Source organism: Manihot esculenta, chromosome 14 (assembly GCF_001659605.2).
Source record: "Manihot esculenta cultivar AM560-2 chromosome 14, M.esculenta_v8, whole genome shotgun sequence".
Taxonomy (NCBI): domain Eukaryota; kingdom Viridiplantae; phylum Streptophyta; class Magnoliopsida; order Malpighiales; family Euphorbiaceae; genus Manihot; species Manihot esculenta.
Window position 1 is genome coordinate 11,496,678 of NC_035174.2, and position 20,655 is coordinate 11,517,332.

Genomic DNA, 20,655 nt, shown 5'->3' on the forward strand with positions numbered 1-20,655 from the left:
TATTTTTATTATTATTATTTTTTTGAAACTTTTGATGAGCTTTTTTTTTATGAGCTTCTTTTTTTCTCCCATTTGTTGACAGAAAATTAATTAATTATTGATATTTGATATTGAGTTAAATTAAACAGTTGGTCCCGCATGTTTCTTGAATTCCAAGTATCGTGGGGACGTTTGATGAAAAGATCAAGGCAAAGATTATATGACTAATCTGGCCCCACATATCCTTTTGTCTGCTTCTGTTTTAGTATCTAATCTCTATTTTATTCTTTCCCCCAAATATAGATTTATTTCAATTTTTATAATTTAAAAAAAATATTATTTTAAAATTATAAATTTATATTTTTTATACTCATCAAATATGATATATTAGAAAAAACACTTTTGAAAGACTAAAAAAAATCTACTTTTGTAATTCCGAAGAATGCAGTCTTAATTATTTTTTTAAGTTAATTTAACTAATAGGACACCACATATGTAATGTGGAAGCTGCGTTGAGTTGGCTAATTTCTATACTTGGAAGATTCCAGGTCCATTTTTTTAATTTCTAAGATATTGATGTCACAACCTTAAATTTGTATATTTTTATGATTAAGATAATGCCCTACTGTTAATATGTATTCTAATAATTTGTATTTAAAAAATATATTTTGTGAAAAATATTTTTTAATAAAATAATTTATTTTTTATTATTTAATTTTAATTTAAAATATAAAATTTATTAATAAATTTATAGAGAAAGGTTTTAATAAAGATTTAAAAATGATAGAAAATGACTTTTTTTTAAATTTTCATAAATTTGTAATAGTCTTTTCAATAAAATTTTTAAATGATTGAACCTTTTTTATTTTAAGGTAAAAGATATAATAATTGGAATGGCGGTGATAATGTGAAGAGAAAAATAGAAACATTAAGCACTCTGAGACTTAACTTGGTGGAAAGTACATCCTTATAGCATTGAGAGGTTTAAGGTTGGACTCCCCAAACCCTATTAAAAAAAAAAACATAGAAACATTAACTCAGAAATAATTAATGGTGAAGTCACATTCCATCAATTACAATAACATCCCTTATTTTTCTTTCCCCTTTTTAGGATGCGAGGAGAGGATGAGCTTTTTGTGGCAGAAAACATCGGTGGAGTGGGACCCTTGCAATGCGGGGCAAACATCAAGCATGTGTCCAATGTAACTAACTTATGGTTGGCCTCCAGCAACCGCCAACACCTGAAAATGATTACCACATCTAGAGAGATTTTTCTTTTTTTTTTTCTGTCTTTATCTCTCACTCGGCTGCCGCTTAGTCGATTTCTCTTCTGTGATTTGTATTTTTTTTTTTTTTTAGTCGATTTCTCTTCTGTGAGTGTTGCCACAGCCTGAGCTGGAGGAGGAATAAGAAGCGATTTTAAAAGTTTATTATTTTTGTTAGATGTATTAAACTAGGGTTTATATATTACATAATAATGAAATCATCTTCAAAATTAATTCAACTTTTTATTCTATCTAGTTACAAATTTTAAACTATTTTAAGATAGATTATTGATCCAAATTGCTAATTTAATGAGGGTTTAATTATTTTTTTTATTATTACTAAGAATATACAATATAATTTTATTCAACATTATTATTGTAAATATTTATGAATGAAACTGATCCCTTGATTATCCGTTAAAAGTCCGGTCCTTCTTTAGGCCCAATCCATGTGGGCTGGATTTTCTGAGCCCATGAATTTGACTTGCCATGGCAATGGCAAACAAGTCTCTATGACGTGGCAAAACATCATTGGTGAATTGGCGTGGCGGGTCTGGTTCTTCCTTCTCACAAAACCTCAGAAGCTGTAAATTTTTTTGTGTGTTTTTGAAGGTTTATAGATTGTTATACCCAAAGACGAGAAAGAAACCAAGACAACTCGAAAGATGAGATTTTTATGGTCAATTCTTGTTGTGTGCACTCTGTGGAGCCGTGCTTTGGCCGATCAGATCTTCCCAGGTCCTGTGGGTAAGTCTTTACTTTCACTTCTTGCAATCAAGTTTTTAGTTCTTTATTAATTTTAGCCTTTTTTTTCAATTAATGTAACTTGGAGGGTCCTACAGGTGTGGATTTTATGTGGGTCTTTGTAGTTCTCTTATATTACCTTCTTTAGGGTGTAATTGGTGAATTTTTGAAGGAATTGATATTCTAGGAGTTTATAATGCTTAATTTGCCTTTTGTTTTCTGGGTCAATTGCTGATGCCTTTACTGGTCTGTCTTTGGTGTTTGGTATAATGTACTCAACAATGGTCGTGCTGGGTTTGAAAAGATTGGGAAGTAGATTAGTGGTACTGCAGAAAAAATATAGAAGCCGTTAGTAGTAGTTTATAATTTGCTGAGGAGCTGATTTTATTTTACAATTCTGCCGGTCATACGCCCCAACCCCTTTCCACTCCCAGAGCAAGGTCAGATCAGGTGTACGGAAATTTTGAAGTGTAGATATCTGGCTAACAGACAATTGGTTGCCATTTGGAGAGCATATTTTGATGATGCTGCTACATGCTTCCAATTCCTAGTGTTTTAGCATAGCATCACATCTATTGTTTATGTGATCAGCATCATCCTTTAAAAATTTCAAATCTAAATTTGAATGTTTTACTAGAACAGAAGGTTTAAGTCATTTTAACAATTTGGTCGAACTTGCATTGTGCTAAAGCTGATTGGAGACTTATTTACTGCTTTCAAATTGCCTGCTAGCAATTTGGTTTTTGGATGGGGGATAGGATTCCGGCTTGAACCTACTATAAATGATCTTCATGTCTAAGTGTATTTTGCTAACAGAAACCATGATTACTTGGTGTATAAAGTATAAACCCCTGGAGGGGGGACTCCAATTTGGCTGCTTCAGCTTCAGCCATAGTGGGACAAGACAACTTGTTGTAGAATATGAGTCGTTGAAAGGCAACAAAGATAAAGGGTGTAGTCATTCAACAGTACTGTAACCACCACAAAAGCTTATGGTGCATTGAGGCAGTAGTTACAATTTAGTGTTTTTGGAGCTTGCTCTGTTGTCCTCCTTCAGTCATCAGTGATCAGTCATGAAGCAACTCTCATATAATTTTGTATTTTGCATGTTAATTAGGTCAGATAATTATATATGACTTAACCATCTATATGTTCATGGTAAAAAACTTAGTATCATTTTTCCTTGATACATGTTCTCTTCTTCTGTCTTTTTTTTCAGTTGTTCTCTTCTTCTTTCTTTTTATTCTGTTGTTTTTCTCTAACTTTTTCAATTGGCAGCTGGTTCCTTCAGTCGCAGCTCTCATGAACCAAAGTATAAGATTGAATTCCATCCAGAGGACTCACCTTTTCATCCCGTAAGTAAGCTTTGGTTTATAGTATACTCTTCTATTTGTTTTATATGATAGAAAATAATTGAGTTTCACCATGATCTCAATTTGAGACTGATTCTTTTATTGTTGCTGTTGTTCTTGTTCATCAAGTTTGTATGTCTTTTTCTCAGACTTCTTACTCTTCACGTTATGGGTTCTTAGATTTCAGTATTACACTATACATACTGATTGCGTTTTTGGACAGTATTGCATTAGATAGCACTAATGGCTTAAAAAACAATAAATTCCTTAGGCAATCTTGTAATATGAGCAATGATTTCCAAACTTTATATGACAGAAACTTTGATACTATTGTGAGGCATATCACTTTACTACCTTCGTTTTACTCCTCAACTCTATATATTAACTCACTTTCTTTATTTAGTCATTATGCCTTCCTCAAGGCCTAGTGAGATCTTTGATGAAACTGTGACATGATGAATTCGCTTTTCTTGGGACTATAACATCTTAACATGTGATTGATTTTCTTGTATATTCTGTGTGTGAACTGTAGAACAGTAGATTCTGTTTTAACGTTAACATAGATGCCAACAACTTTGCAGGATGATGACCAGGAGTCGGTGATTATACCCGATAAGAATGGACAGAATTATTTATGTTACTTGCCCAAGGTGGAGAAAGTCAAGAGTGGAAAGCCTGTTAATCAATTGAACGTGAGCAGCATGATTGTGGAAACTGAGAAACCTGTCAAATTGAAAACACCAGATGAGCTGCTTGAAGTGTTGAAAGATCGATGTTTCATCAGAGTTAGTATAAACAACTACCTTGAGCATGTCTTCTGTTTAAATATTGGTCTGCTGTGTGCAAAATTACCACAAATAATCCTTATTTCTTGGTTGGAGTTACTAATCATACTTGTCCTTGTGCAGCAAGAGGGTTGGTGGTCTTATGAATTCTGCTATCAGAGGAAATTGCGGCAAGTTCATTTAGAGGATGATAAGGTGACTCACTGAACCATCTTTCAGTTATCTTATGTTTACTTCTATAATTTTTCTTGCTGTTGCCTTCCCATTATGCTTCCTTTGCTTTTATAAGTGGAAGCATGTTGATGTTTATGCAGCAAGTTTTTTGCAGTTCTTATTAGTTGGAATTTTTAATATCATTGGCAATGGATTAATTTGCTAAAGTTTAATTGAATTGGATTTGGATGGTCATATTTGTCCAAAGTCCACTGTCGTTGTAGTATTGTGCTGATAGCAATAGTACATGGACCAGTCAATTGTTGCTATCATTAGTAAGAATCCATGTCAATTAAGGTACTTGTTGTGTCGTTGCAGGTTGTCCAGGAATTTGTTTTGGGTGTTTATGATGAAGAAGCCACAGCTGCCTACAACCAGAATCTCTCTGATGTTTCTACTTTGAAAGATCCTCGCTCAAAAGACGCATCTCAAAGGTATGATTGCATAATATGGGCTTATGGAAATGAATTAATGAATCGGAAAATTTCTTTTGGAGAAAGGAAAAAAATGAGGAAAATAGAAATCAATATTTGAAAACTCGCTTAATGTTTAAGTTGTTTTTATCTGTATAGGTATCATGCTCATCAATACACAAATGGAACCATGTGTGACCTTACAACTCAGCCCCGGGAAACTGAGGTATAGAATAAAAGGAATAGCTTTTTCATGCCTTCCAATTCTCTTGTGCACGTGCATTTATATATGTATTATTTTACCCTCAATGTTAATGTGCAGGTGAGGTTCGTATGCTCAGAGCCTAGAGCTATGATTAGTTCTATCACAGAGCTATCTACTTGCAAGTATGCCCTTACGATACAATGCCCAATGCTTTGCAAGCACCCGTAAGTGTCTCTTTCTCTCTCTCTGCTGCAGAGGAAAGAGTAAAAAAGCACTGATACATAAAACACTATTATTCTGTGCTGACTTAAATTGTTTACTGTATGCTGTTTAAGAAAGGAATACAGAAGCATGTTTAAGCATCTTTTATCTGGTAAAAGAACAGCTGGGCATTTCTCTTCTTGTTGCAACTTCTTTGCAAGATAAAATTGTCTCAGGTTGTAGCCAATTTTTTATTGGTGTAGTTGAATCAATTTTCTTGCTTGGACCAAAGAATTAGCCCATCTCGTTATGATGCTGAAAGTTAAGATAGTAAAGTGCATTTGAACACCTTAAAAAGGGAAGGAAACAGAAAAAGAGAAAGATAGCCACGAAAGGACTAGGCATGGACCGTTCCGCTACTGTACTTTTTTCTTTTGGGTTGTCAAATTCAATTTCTCAAGTACATGGACATTTTAATTAGATAGGTTAAACCTCAGGAACATGGTAGTAATTTGTCCAAAAAAATTTGTTCACACGTGTATATAATTGGCAAAATACGCATGGATTGTTGTTACATTTGGTTTAATATGAAACTTTCTCTGCAGCATACTCCTCAAAGCAGAAGATAAATCAAATAAAAAATGGGGAGTGATGTGCACTATAGTTTTATGTACTATACTTGATTATCGATAAATCATTGCATCTGTTTCCGACTCTGCAGATTATTCCAAGAAGAGAGACCAGTTTGGCACACCATCAACTGTAATGTCCTTCCCAATTCCAAAGCAACCAAGGCAGAAAAAGACAAAGCTGAAGATAAGCAGGTTATTATGGTCACAAACATGGAATATCCATCTAATTTTGATTCAGATGAATAGGTTGGACACTGCATACAGGGACCTTTCTTTATCAATATTGACTCATGTGAAGCGATAAAATATGTTCGAACTAGTTTATAATGCTCTGTTTTTGTAGCAAGCTTTGAACCCTGGAGAAGTTTAGGTTACTGAATCTAATGAAAAAATACGTGCATATTTCATGAAACAATACCTTCCTGAATGTCTATACCTCTCAAATCCTCATTGCTCTAATAAAATTCATTTACAAATGAATTCTTAAGTTTGTAGCTTAAGACTTCGTTTGGAAGAAATTATGAGAAAAAGAAAATACGTCATGCAATTGTTGAATTTTGCTTTTTCAAGTGAATTATTTTTTGACATTAAAAAGGATTGGTACTTGCTATGTTTTAAATGTGAAAATTAATAAAAGAAATTTTAACTAAATTGAATTTGGGCAAGCGTAATTCCATGAATACAAACTAAACTACTTCGGATTTATAAATGAAATGTATTTAACTGGGTGAATATAGTATACATATAAAGTTAACTTGCAACTTTAAGAGCAAAACTTGAAAGTATTATTTGATTTGTGGGCGTATTTTCTGGGCCTCCCAGCATGAAGGAAGCTGAGCTTTTAGATAGCATGAACTAACCACATCTAAACTCTAAGAATTGGAAAACAGAACACACAAAAAGTTAGAACATGCAATGCCATTCTAACTTCTCAATAAGCATTCAACAGCTTCTGGTCCTGTAATAATGTTTAATTAGAGCTTGGTTTACTTTCAACTCCTGATCTCTAACCTTAAGCTCTAGGTTATGGGTATTGAACTCTATTCACAGATATGCTTCTCATATTATTTTTTCAGCCTTTTCCTTCTCACTGTGAAGAAGAAGCTCTCTCGCTACTTCCTACAGAATCCAACAATGCTAAATACTCATTTATGGCTTCACCTTCTTTTGTTACCTCAATATCATAGTCAGACAAGCCATCTCCTTTTGCTATTTCATTTGTGATTTCATCTTCCATCTCTGCATCCCTCTGTTCAATATGGCTGACTGATGCACCTCCAACATCATTATCATCGCTCATGTGATCTTCACCAAAACCCTCCAGAGCATCATTGGTAAGTGTTAAACCAGGAGAACTTGTATTGTTGTTAGTAGGATCAGTTGGGTTAGATCTTGATTGTGTGAGCAACTGTTGCATAGCTTGATTCATAGAACCACCAGCTTGAACAGCTTCAACCACTGTGGAGATCAAACAAGAAAAATTTGCGAATGAGTTGAGTGTTGCCTAATATCCAACAGCCCAAAAAACAGTGGCACCGTAATATATATGGAACAGTTCAATTTGTACCTCTAGATCTTTCAAAGCCCATGGAGACAAGCCGCTCAATTGTAGTATCATCTTTTTGTCGCTGTCTTTTTCTTTTCTTTGATTCTATATCGCGCTGCAGGTCAAACAAAGTTACTGACATATACTGCAGGTTTAAAATAAAAATATGAAACCGGCATTTTAATGAGATAACTTAAGCAACCTGGATGGCTGTATTAGTTTCTGGATTTGTCAAGTCATCCAATGCCTTCTGAGTGTCATTCTCATTTCTTCGTAGAGCTTCGGCAGCAAGCTCCTTCTCAAACCTGCCAAGCATGGTTATTAAAGGCACAAGTCAAGTCTGAATGATGTGAGACTCCGAAAACTAAAATTTGACTAAAAGAAATTAAAATTAAACCAAATAATAAAAAATGTAGCTCTATTTAATTTCACTTATCAAAATTATAAATATAAAAAGCAACAATAAGCATAGAAAAAGATTTTAAAAAAATTAATATAGATTTGAGGAACGCTGCAAGAACTTGTTAAAAATAATAACAATAATAAACATAAATTTTGGACAATAAAATACAATCCTAGATTTTTTACATCCATAAATAAACCCAACTAGCATTATTGGGAAAAGAAAAGCAATTTTAAATAACCCAACAGACGACCTAAATAGCATCTTAGTATATTTTTTGAGGGAAAAAACAAAGAAGCAACCTTTTAGAACAATCCTGAAATAAATGAACCATATAGCATTGTTAGTGGTGTTGAATAAAAAAAACAAGATAATATTCAGATTAATAGAAATAGAGGAGATAAACAAGCAGTAAAAGATGAGAGAGATAATGAGAGAAGACTAAAAAGAAGCGTGAGTGTTGCAATGAAAATGTGAACGGTTTGTGATCTTATGTGCTGTAGTTTGATAAGATTCTGCTGAATTTTTATCATTAGCTACACTAATTTCATTCACTTAGGTCTGTTTAACATTGCTCTTGAAGTAGTTGTTGAGAAAAGCATCGCTTAAATATATAAGTTATAGAGTACTAAAATTGATTTTAGAATAACTTTGAATTATTTTAGTTAAAAAACCAAAATAACAAAACATTTTTATTTTTTAATTTTTTTAATTTTTCTGAAAAGGTTTTTTGATCCCCTAAACCTAAATGCTGAATAGGCACTCGTTGGTGTCAACACCAGATTAACCTCAATGCTGCACAGGTACTTACTGGTGTCAACACCAGATTCTAGTAGATTGGAAAAATTCAAAGTCTACTGGTAAAGTCTTCCGCCAATGTGAGTGCTTGCCAGATACAGAAACAAAGAAGGCTCTAGTTTCAGGAGCTTTACACCTGAAACAAAAAGGGCACCTAGGTGCAGCAGGCATGCGCCTGGAAAAGGTGCTTGCCTTTCTCCTGAATAGGTTTGAGCCTTTTGAGCCTTGCACCTGAGGCACAACTTGTAACAATACTGCTGACAAGTTGACGAACTCTTAGCTTTTGAATTGACTATTTTCTCATTGCACATAAATGGACATGTATGTATCCATTGGCTGGTGAAGTTTCAATTTACCATTACGAAATGTATTCAAAATTGACACCATGGGAGAGACCCAACAGGTCAAACAGCAGGTTGATAAAAAAATTTATACCCTTCTTGAAAATATGAAGAGGATCAATTACCAACCATGTACATCTCAAGATAAGTTTTAAGACTACCCCAACAGAGAAGCTCAGTTCATATAAGCAACTATAACTCCCAGTGATGGCTCCTTTTTGTAAAGGAATTGCATGACAATAGAACACTCACATTAGTTTTTCTAAATTGGATATTAAGTTCTCATAGGAATATAATCAAGAAAATAATGCAAACGCATACCCAATAGAGACCAACTCTTTCAAGCTTTGGAGATCTACAGCTTTCTTTAAGGGTGTCACCCCATAACGTTGTTGCTCTCTGTGTATATAGACCAATTAAGAGTACTAAAAAACGATGATATCATGTAGACAGATTCAAATTTATGACATTCACCTAATTTCATTTCTTCGACGAATGTTATCCTCCCGTTTCTTTGCTTTCTTGTCCTTCTCCTCAACAAGAAAATTAATAGCACTCTCCACATCCTGGTTGCTCATTCTCAGTGCCTTCTTTGCATCTTGTTCCTTGAACCCCATGCTCATAACAGTAGACAAGGCTTCATCTGACACTTGTAACTGGAACCAAAGGCAAGAAACTGTAGTTAGAAGAAACACAAAAAGAAGCTATATTAGATGTATCTTAAGACAATTAGAGAGGATGTATGCATTGTACAATGAGAAAGAAAGGGGAAAAAAGATTCAGAAACTCGGAAAATTAAGATGTATTCAGAGCAACAAATAGCTCCCCAAACCTCCCCCCTTCCCCCTCTTTTTTCCCTTTCTCTGAACACATGCACAACCAAGAACTCTTAGTTCAGTATACCTAAACCCAACAGTAAGAAAGTATAAACACAACATGTTCCCTATTTGAGCATTCATATAAAGGTTCAAGTCTTCAGATTAGCTACTTCAAGTAAAAATGCTGAGAAAAATACTTTATTTATAGAAATATAGATTTTTGTTTCTGTACATAGGTCATTTGTCATCTATACACACGAAAAAAAAAAAGTCAGTCTCTAAACATTTCTCACAAATATCATCAACTATCATAGAAAACATAATTAAGGCCAAGTATTCACTATTTTTGGCTGCCCAATTCCATGTTAGCGAATGAGAGAGAGGGGAGGGTTAGGAGAGAGATGGAGAGAAACAAGTAACAAATACATTATGTCTAACCTGCAAGAATTTTGCTTGTGCAGAGGTCAAACACCTCCTACACTTGTCAAACTGGCCATTATGGTATGCCACCACTCCTTCCAACAGCTCCAGTCTCAAATATCTACAAAGATGCAATTTCCAACCAAGATAAGGCATCCAGTTCTTATCTTGAATATACACAGATAATGGCTGATAAATACTCACAGAGCAAGCTCTGAAGAGCGACCTGCTTGAAGGAGTCTAAAACGGGAGGAATCCTTGCCATGAGCACGTTCAAGTCCTTGTCTAGCCTTTTCAAGGCGTATTCCCGCCATTGAGAGCCAGGCTATGTCACGGAGCATGAAATAGCACCACACCATGTCTATTTGGAGTATAGGGATGTTGTCAACAAGCTGGAAACAAACAACACACCCAGAAATGCAGGGTATTTTATGATTACAAAAATCTTTTAAAAAATAAAGAAATAGCAAACTAATGGATTACTTACTTCAATAGATTTGGGATTGCATAGAGAGAAAGCTTCCTGCAGATAGAATTTAAGCATACTCAGAACAAGACTTCTTTTTTCAATCACAATAAAGTTTTGGAATTGCAAATACTAGATCAACCACAGAGACAAAAAAGATCAATGAGAATAAAAAATCATTTGATGTGCATGAATAACCCTTCAATAGAAAGTACATATGCAATCATTAAACTATAACAAGTAGGACATACATGCAGAGATATGCCATCATTTAATTTAACAAAAAAGAAGTATGAAGATATGAAGATAGCCACTAGCCACTATCTCCGATTACTGAAAATAAAAATCCAAAATATACATGGCAGTTTGCATTAATATAACATGCTCAAAATGAAAGGTTTAGAATTTAGACCATAGAAATTAAATTTGGAATCAATTAAGAATGGATAACCATTTAAATAAATAGAGGTGCAAACCTCTCCCATGGTGAGCACTTCTAGTGCATCTTTAAACATTTGCCTTCTTATTAGCCCCTTTCCATTTGCATGAAGCATCAGACCCATCATTATAGCTCTGTTACATAATGATTAAAATCATAATTCTAGTTAATGATAGGAGGATATACCCTTAACCACCTAAAAAATATAAATAGTTGTACCACATATAAATAAAATCTACAAAAGTCACAAGCACAAGCTTCATAAGTAGCATACTGTTGATCAGACTCAGAAAACTGCAATTTCTGCCCACTTTGATCTTCAAGTTCTAAATCGAAATCCTCAACTGGTAACAGACCATCTGCATGTCTCTTGGACAGTGCAGTAACAGCAGCTCTGCCAAGTTTAAATAAAACCAACATGGTAAAATGACATGAAAAAAAGATACGCTCTGGCAGAAAACTTACAAAAATAAGTGAAGAAAGATACTATTTTCTATGGGCATCAACATATGGAACAATCCAACAAGCACCCAAATAAGTATATTTAAAATGTCAAGCTTCATTACCAAGCGGCTGACACAGAACAATAAGTCAAGACTTTCCTACAGCAGAACGAAACAACTTGCTTATGTCATCAGATTCAGTTGTAACATTTTCAAGATAAAAGTCAAAAAATCATTTTCCACAGTTTGGTACAATTTTTAAAATGGCTTCTAAAAGAGAAATGCTTGCTCAATAGAACTATTTGATAAAAAGCAAGAAGCAAAAGATTTGCTTTCGGATACAAGTTTTTTCTTACTCATTGAAATATTTAATTTATTAATTTTACATTATAAAAGAAAGACAAAATGAAAATTATTTCCTGTAAACCAAAAGGTAAAATAAAGAACCATAAAGAGATGCTTGACTCAAATAAACTACTTCTCGCCGAAACTTTGAATAACTTTACTGAAAGATGCCACTCTTTAAGTTTAGATAAATAATAACCCACATAAACATGGCTTACAGGATCTGCAAAAATCCCTCAACTCCTCCAAGGAACTTGTACTTGATATTCTCCCTAAATTCTAGATGTAGCAGATATAGAACTGGCTCCGAAACCCGTCATGATCAGCAATCCAATTAAAATAAAACTAAAAATGCAGAGTGATGATTAGATAATCAAGTATCTCATAGAACCCTTCATCAAAATTTTGACAACGTTCTACACATCAAAACACCATCTCATAAAAACCATAGTTACACAAATTAAGAAAGGACAAGGACAAAAAAGAATAATCAATCTTTACGAAAGGCCTATGGAGATTTGATTTGGTCACTGCCAGCCAGAACTCTTAACACATACAACAACCAAAAGTCAAAATTTTAAAAACTAAAAATTCTAAAACCAGAAACAGAGTTAAATAGTGTCAAAAACTCACTTGACTCGAGCGAGTCTACGGTTTCGTTCATCGTCGGCCATTAATTCCTCTTTCAACGACTTACCTTCCTCTACAGAGACTCGAGTAACGAGAATTTTAGAGTTGTTTTTGATACCCAATTGGTTAAGCTTTTCACTGCCATCACCATCTTTCAAGACTTTGCCCGCGCATATTAAATTGATTGAGTGAGGACCCATGTTTGATCGCTTTGCAACTTCCTCTCTGAGCATGGAAACCGTCCAATTCTGCAATTCTACCTCCAGTACACCAACCCATGTCCCTGCTATCTTTAGTTTCGCCATTGAAGACATTGAAGTTGTAGTATAGAAAGAAGAAAAATTGAGAGTGTCTTAGGAGTGGGGTTGAGAGTACGAGTAAAGACGATCAATTTTGGGGTTTACATATATTGACCTAGGGAGAAATTTCCTGGTCAAAAGTTTCGCTCCCGTAAATTGCTTGAGGACTAAGGTTTCGTTTACAATTGGTTACAAACTTGGAACTTTCCGCTCGTCCTTCGACGATTGTATGATTTTATTTTTTTTTAATTTTCTTTTCTTTTTCTCCGCATACAGAGAATTCAAAAGTTAACCATCTAAATTAATAAAACAAACACATAAAAAAATAAATAACTGTTATTTGTTTAAAATGGAGATTGGATACGTAGAATTTGAATTTTTTATATTTATTTATATATATTTATCGTGAGATTAAATTTATGAATTTAAAAATATATTAAAAAATATTAAAATAAAAAATCTATTGTTAATAGTATTTAAAGAAAAGATAGGTTTTGATAAATTAGAAAAATGAGTATATGAGAAGAGGGATTACAAAGACAATATTGAAAATGGAAATGTGGAAGGTTTGTGGTAATGAGTATGGTGGTTTGATTAGATTTCAGAGATTGATTATCACCAATAATATTAATTTTTTGTTGAGTATTTTTACCAATACAAGTATTTACTGAAAATGAAAATAAAATACAAACTTTTTTTCTGAGCTTTTACTTGAAACATGATTTATGCCTGCCTGTATACAATAATACAAAGGCGAGTATGGGACAATATCGCTTATCTTTATATTGTAAAGGTGTTAAGATTGGAGCTAATGAGCCTTAAGCTTGAGGCGTGTTAGATTAATTACAAGAACACTTTTCAAACTTCTCGCACTAAATTTTAGAGGGAGAAAACACTCTCTTTTTCCCTTCTTTATATATTTTTCATTAGATTTAGCTGATTTTTACTACCTTCAGGAAGATTTTTTTTTCTTTTTCGTATGTCAGGAAAATAAAAGTAAGTTCTCTCAATATTTTGAATTGGATATAAATTTTTAAATTTTTAAATATAATATTAACTATTAAAACTAAGGTTTTTTTTTTCTAAATCGAAATAAATTGAAATACATTAAATTATCTGATTGTTAATTTTAAAATTATTTTTTCTATAAATTTAAGATTTATTTTTTAAATTTAAACAATTTAATATATAGTTTCAATCACATAAATAAAAATAACTTCACTTTTAAGTTAAATATATATTTATACTAAACAATAGTATTGATTATAATCTAAATTTTTCATATTTTATCAATTTATAAGATAATTATTATCCTATTTAAAAAAAAAGATAATTATTATTAGATTCTTGAATTTTTATCATTATCAAAATCACTCAATTAAAATGTTTATATATTTTATAAAATTAAATTATTTAATTCATTTATTAAAATAATGATTAACCAACTCATTTTACTTTTAATTAAAAGAATAAATAATATAAATACTTAAATATATAAAAGCTAGATGATGTATATAATTAAAATTATATGAGTGAAATAATATAAATATTCAATATATATTAATAAATTTATAAAAATTAAAAAATTTATTTTATAAAATATAAAAATATTTTAATTAAATAATTTTTAAATGAAATAAACTAATGAATTTTTTTTGGATTAGAGACTGAATGATAATTTTTCTTTCATTTACTTAAAATGAATAAAATTACATAAATACAGGTGGCTCCTTAGCCCATGTGTGAGGATTTTTATAAATGTAGTTGCACTTGTCTCTTTAAGCATATTAAAGTTAAAGTTGAAAGCCCTTTCCTTTATATGGAGCTATATTCTGTGAGTGCTAAATTGAGATTAGCAAAAGGTCCGTCTGCCTCTTGGTTCGATTTTGAGACCACTGGAGGAAGAGGAAGCTTTTTTCCTCTTTTAACCATAACAAAACTCTTGCATGTTGTTTGAGGCACAGATTTTGATCCCTATTGGCTAATATTTAAATACAAAAAAGTATATTGATGCTATCCTGGTGTGTCGCCTCAGGTGATTTATTTTAATTATAAATAAAAAATAGTGATGTTATCAAATTCAGATTAATGAATTTACAATAATTATGTGAACTTAAATAAAAAAATTATTCTCCTTTTATTTATTTTTTTATCTATTAACAACGTTTAATAAATTTTTTACTATAATATCATCTGCTTTTATCATTCCGTCTCGTACTGATTTCTCTTAACGAGATTCAAACTAGCGCATAATTCGATCTATCTCTTGAGTCTGAATTAGAATGAAAATATTGGAGCAGTCTAATGAAATAATCTTTTAGAAATTTGAGTTAATTTCGACTCTTTAAAATTTAACCTTTCTTAAGCGCGTCGGTTATCAAATAATTTCTTGAAAAAGGATACTGTTTTATCATTTCTATTTTTTGTTTCTATATTGTTTTTTCCTGCATAAAAATTATTCGAACGAAGGATTACATTATTGATATGATTATATATAATAAGATAAATATACATTACTAACGCAAATAATAAAATTCTCTAATTATTTTCTAAGAAACAGAATTCTGTTAGGGTGCCAGTGCCACCACGGTCGGTTTTCTCGCCATCACACGGAGCTTTCACTTGCAATGTGATCACTCAGCCGAACTTCACCCTTGATCTCTATGGCCGCCGCCGGCGGATCCTCCAAGTCTACAGCTCAGAAAGCTCCTACAAGCCCCAAATCCACCACAAAATTCAAACCCAGAAGATCCAAAAATCAAAACAAGCACTTGACTAAACAACTCATTTCTCTGCTCACCTCAGCTACCTCCGCTGCCCACTCTTTCCTCAACCAAAATGACCTCCTTCTGCTCCCTTCCCAATCTCTCACCCTCGAATATCTCCTTTCTTCGATCCCTTTCTCTTCCCCTCCGATTTCTCTTCCTTCTGAATCCTTCTTTTATCGCTTCCTTTCTTCCGCCTCGGATTTCGACCCCCGCTGGTGTCAAATTTTTCGCATGTCCAAGCAGACCTTCTCAAATCTTCTCGCTGTTCTCTCACCATCTCTCCTTTCTTTTCTTCCCCCCTCCATTCCCCCCGATTCTGCCATTGCTGCCACCCTCTTCCGACTCTCCCACGGCGCATCTTACGAATCAGTAGCGCGTAGATTTGGACTTGATTCACCTGCCGCCGCGTGCCTCGCGTTTTACTCTGTTTGTAAAACAGTGAACGAGAAATTGGGGGACTTGGTGAATTTCGGAAGGGATTTGGAGCGCATAGTGGTCGGATTTGAATGGATTTCACTCCCTAATTGTTGTGGGGTTTTGGGGTTTGGGAAATTTGGTGTTGATAGTGAAGTGCTTGGGAAAAATGGGTCCCTGTTAGTTCAGGCGTTGGTGGATTCTGAGGGGAGATTCTTGGATGTCTCTGCTGGGTGGCCTTGTACAATGAAGCCGGAGTCCATCTTCAGCCAAACAAAGCTGTATTCGCGTGTGGAAGGATCAAATGAGTTACTGAACGGTCCTTGTTATCAGCTCAGTGAAAGCAGTTCAATTCCCCAATACATATTGGGCGATTCATGTTTCCCTTTGTTGCCATGGCTGTTAACTCCTTTTATTAGATCGAATGAGGAGGACAGTTTCGGTTCAGCAGAAAGGGAGTTCAATGCAGCTCATAACAGAGCAATGGGATTGGTTGGGAATGCGTTTGGGAGGGTTAAAGCTAGGTGGCAGCTGTTGGGGAGGAGATGGAAAGAGGATTGCGTTGAATTTTTCCCATTTGTGATAGTAATGGGTTGTTTGCTGCATAATTTTCTAATAAAGTATAGCGAGCCATTGCCAGAGGAGAGCGTCGGACGTATTCTACGGGAGGAGGAACTGCCAATTTTTGAAGGAGAGGCAGATGAGAGAGGGGAGAGGAACAGGTATGCGCTTGCTAAGTACTTGAGTAGGGTGAGCATGAGAAGGTAAATAATGAATGTAAATAATGCTAGTAACTATGCTGGTCTTAGTTCTTAGTTGGTGGTAGTTGCAGCATTAGTAGTAGTGGGAGTAAGTTTGCTTTGTTTTCTTTTGTGTAAATAAAAGGCAGTTGCAACATCGTTCTGATGTTGTGGGTTGTGTCCTTTTGAGAGAGATCTTCTCACTTTAGCATAGAAAGGTTAGTTGTTTGAATCGAAACTATACTGCTAGATTTTAAACGGTGGGTTTTCTTCTGGTTTTTTAGTTCAGAATAGGAAAAGGGCAGACTCAAACCACAAACAAGTACTTGTATAAGATATGATTTGGACCCTGAATTGTTGTCCATGTCTGATTAAGTTTGATAGTGAAGTGCTAGAGGAAAATGTGTCCTTGTCAGTTCAGGGTTGGTGGATTCTGAGGGGAGATTCTTGGATATCTCTGTTGGGTGGTCTTGTACAATGAAGCAGGAATCCATCTTCAGCCAAACAAAGCAATTCGCAAATCAAAGGCGTTACCAAATGGACCTTGTTATCAGCTTAGTGAAAACAATTTAATTCCTCAATACATACTGAGGGATTTGTGTTTCCCTTTGTTGCCTTGTGCTATTAACTTCTTTTATTAGGTCCAATAAGGATCAGCTCAAAGGGAGTTCAACGCAGCTCATAGCAGAGCAATTGGATTGGTTGGGAATGTGTTTGGGAGAGTTAAAACTCGGTGGCAGCTGTTGGGGAGGCAGTGGAAAGAGGATTCCGTTGAATTTTCCTCATTTGTGATAGTAATCGGTTGTTTGCTGCATAATTTTCTAATAAAGTATAGGGAGCCATTGCCAGAGGAGAGCCTCCTGAATTCTATGGGAGGCGGAACTGCCAATTTCGAAGGTGAGGCAGATAAAGAGGGGAGAGGAACAGATATGCGCTTGCTAACCCTTGAGTAGGGTGAGTGTGAGAAGGTAAATAATGCTACTACCTATGCTGGTCTTAGTTCTTAGTACTTAGTGGTAGAACTGAGTTTGCTTTGCTTTTGTATAAATAAAAGATAGTTGTTTGCTTGTTGCGTGGATTAGCAATCTGATGTTTTGGATTGCATCTTGTTGAGAGAGATTTTCACCTTAGGGAAGAATGGTACCAACTTCAGCTTAGTAGAGATTTTACAAAGAGAAATGCAACTTCATATTAGCTGCTTTCCATCAATCAGTAATCACTTGCCTAATATGGCAGGATTGGGAGTTTTAGAACCCTTAAATTAACAAATGGACAAAAATTAAACCAGAAATCGTTATCATATTCAGACCAACAAATTGATTGATTATGGTTGGGCCAACAATTTGCTCTGTTTTCAGAAGCCAAGCCATAGGTGGAAACAAATTGATGGATAAGTGTAAAATATTTTTCATTGATTCATTTATTCAGAATTTTTGTAAAATCAAAGTAGGAATTGCAAAGACTTTTTTCTAAAGCATGGATAGCAACACTGCAGAAATAATGCAACTAATCTCCTTAAAATAAAGACTATTTGGACTGAGAAAGCTTAATTGGAAAAAAAAGCAAGAGATTTAAGCAAATTCAATGTTGGGTGTAAATATAGCATTTCAAACACACATTTTACATCACTGCTTGAGATTCATCTGAATTCAATATTGAGGTCAATTGAAAGTACAGAAAAAGAAAAAACTTGCAGAATACTTTCAAGCTGAATTCATCTGCGTAAGCTACAAAATCTAAATTTGGATAAAACTACAAGATTGTCTATTATAAAATAATAGCAATTCTCTATACTCACCTCAATGAAGTAAAACCATACTCGTCGCCAGTACGGATTTATGTATAGAACTGCAGCAATTGTCAACAACACCACACTGTAAGCTACCCCAAAACTTATGTAGAAAACACCAATGTCCATGAAGCCATTGCTTTCTTCATTCTCAATTGAAGTTCTTGATTTTGATGGAGGTGATACCATTTCAGTACAATTTCTTGGCAGTGGCCATCCACAGAGAAAAGGATTTCCTCTATAACTGCTTTCATCAAATGTCCCAAATTGTGCAACCTTGTCAAGTGTCCTGCCAGATAAATTATTATATGACACATTGAAAACTTCCAAAAAAGTTAACTTAGTAAGCTGAGGAGGGATGTTCCCTTCCAAGTTGTTGTATGACAGATCTAAGCTCTCAATTTGGCGCAAGTTGGAAAATGATGCTGGGATTTTTCCTGTCAAACTGTTGTGAGACAAATTTAGTACATGGATCTCATTGAGGTACCCAATTTCAATAGGAATTTGGCCTGTCAAATGATTGCATGAGAGATCAATTCCAGAGATGTAAGATAGCATTCTTCCTTTGTAAGAATAAGATATACTCTTTGTTGTAAATTCCAAAGGTTCATCCGTAGAAGCATTATATAAACCTCCTTGCTGCCCATATGAGTTGCTTGCAGATCTTAGGCAAGGGAGAATAGGACCAGAAAGATGATTATGTGAAAGATCAAGCAAACTTAATTGAGTCAAGTTGCACAATTGAACTGGGATTTCCCCATCAATATGGTTATGCCCCAAGATTAGGTAGCTCAATTGAAAAAATTTTCCAATCCATGATGGAATGCTTCCAGTCATATGATTATGGCCCAAATCTAACACAATTAACTCAGAGCAACCAAAAAATGCATCCTCCAATGACCCTTGTAGCCCATTTCTAGACAAATAAATCTCTTGTATATTTGAAGGGCAAAAGTTAGATGGTAGACTTCCTGAGATATTATTCATTGAAAGATCCAAAACGCGAAGAAAGTACATGTTCCCCAGCCACCTTGGGATCCTACCATATAAGTTGTTATGACTAAGATCCAACACTCGTAAAAAGGAGCTGTTAGACAAGCTATGTGGAATGCTGCCAGTGAATTGATTGCCATCCAATTGTAACTCATACAGAAACCTTAAGTAAGAGGTTTCAGAAAATATTTGGCCTTGCAAACTGTTGTTTGCAAGTATGAGTTCTTTCAATGAGACACAACCAATGGTTAAGTCCTCTGGTATATTACCTGACAATCTATTGTTGGATAAGTCTAAACGTTCCAACAAGCTCATATTTCCAAGTGAAGAAGGAATGCTACCACTGAGACCATTTCCCGACATGTTTACATATATCAATCTTGGCAGATATGTTCCTATCTCTGGTGTAATGAAGCCTTGGAAGAAATTGTCTGAGATATCCAACGCTGACAAATTCATATGAGAATGAATTGGTAATTTGAGAGGCCCTGAGAGAGAATTGTTGATTAAGTAAAGTTCTTCCAATTTTGTGTTATTCTGCAATAACCAAGATGGAAACCCTTCTCTCATTTGATTGTGTGATAGATCAATAAATTGTAAGTTATGCTGGTGACAAAGAAATTTGGGGAATGCTCCACAATATCCACCACTAGATAATACAAGTCTCTCCAATTGAAATTTTGGGTTCACGTACTGAACATATGTTTCTGCAAATAATTTGTTACCCCTACTTTCCATGTACTTGAGTTTTGAATGGTTGAAAAATGGATTTAATGAGATTGGGATTTGAAAAAGATTGTTTGAGAGTGATAGATGTTCGAGATTTGTTAAACTTCTAAGTGGAGATGAAGAGATGTTTCCAATGAAGTGATTGAAGGAGAGATCAAATTGTCGAAGAGAAGTCAAATTTGCTAGACACAAAGGTAAGTTACCACTGAGATCGTTGTAACTAATGTCTAGCATTTGGAGATGCTTCAATTTGCAAATACCTGAAAATTATTGATTTTACAAATTATTTTAACTAAAGTTTGTGATTAAAATTAAAGAGATCTCAAATAGGAAGAAATTACATTCGTTTTACCTAGGTTCACAGGTAAGATGCCACTAAGTCCACAGGAATGCATTGATAATGTTTCAAGGAAAGGAAGTGTTTCAAGACTTTGGAGAAAGTTTCCATCCACATAAGAGTTATCTAGATATAATTCTTTTAAATT

General features: G+C 34.2%; 4 protein-coding genes across 5 annotated transcripts; 2 read left to right on the plus strand and 2 right to left on the minus strand.

The window, feature by feature from the left end:
- Nucleotides 1–1,801: 1,801 nt before the first annotated feature.
- On the plus strand, nt 1,802–6,201 carry LOC110631006 (protein OS-9 homolog). Of its 2 annotated transcripts, none has more exons than XM_021778691.2 (8): nt 1,802–1,991; nt 3,267–3,343; nt 3,904–4,125; nt 4,249–4,320; nt 4,657–4,772; nt 4,911–4,977; nt 5,074–5,180; nt 5,879–6,201. In XM_021778691.2, exons 1-8 carry the CDS (start codon nt 1,910–1,912, stop codon nt 6,033–6,035), a joined length of 900 nt encoding a protein of 299 aa, XP_021634383.1. In that variant the 5' UTR covers nt 1,802–1,909; the 3' UTR covers nt 6,036–6,201. The 2 variants fall into 2 exon arrangements, with proteins under 2 accessions (XP_021634383.1, XP_021634385.1); XM_021778693.2 differs by having other exon boundaries at nt 1,808–1,991; nt 3,922–4,125.
- Nucleotides 6,202–6,551: 350 nt separating this feature from the next.
- Nucleotides 6,552–12,921, minus strand: LOC110631005 (NEDD8 ultimate buster 1). The gene is made up of 11 exons (XM_021778690.2): nt 12,442–12,921; nt 11,295–11,414; nt 11,058–11,154; nt 10,603–10,638; nt 10,320–10,507; nt 10,134–10,236; nt 9,352–9,533; nt 9,199–9,276; nt 7,538–7,640; nt 7,357–7,450; nt 6,552–7,247 (listed from the first exon to the last, which is right to left on the minus strand). The coding sequence occupies exons 1-11, from the start codon at nt 12,750–12,752 to the stop codon at nt 6,877–6,879; spliced, it is 1,683 nt and encodes a 560-aa protein (XP_021634382.1). The 5' UTR covers nt 12,753–12,921; the 3' UTR covers nt 6,552–6,876.
- A 2,339-nt stretch (nt 12,922–15,260) lies between these two features.
- On the plus strand, nt 15,261–17,744 carry LOC110599698 (protein ALP1-like). The gene has a single exon (XM_021736233.2). The coding sequence runs from the start codon at nt 15,401–15,403 to the stop codon at nt 16,685–16,687; it is 1,287 nt and encodes a 428-aa protein (XP_021591925.1). The 5' UTR covers nt 15,261–15,400; the 3' UTR covers nt 16,688–17,744.
- A 485-nt stretch (nt 17,745–18,229) lies between these two features.
- On the minus strand, nt 18,230–20,618 carry LOC122721759 (receptor-like protein 1). The gene is made up of 2 exons (XM_043950510.1): nt 20,523–20,618; nt 18,230–20,430 (listed from the first exon to the last, which is right to left on the minus strand). Exons 1-2 carry the CDS (start codon nt 20,563–20,565, stop codon nt 18,374–18,376), a joined length of 2,100 nt encoding a protein of 699 aa, XP_043806445.1. The 5' UTR covers nt 20,566–20,618; the 3' UTR covers nt 18,230–18,373.
- Between the last annotated feature and the right edge of the window lie 37 nt (nt 20,619–20,655).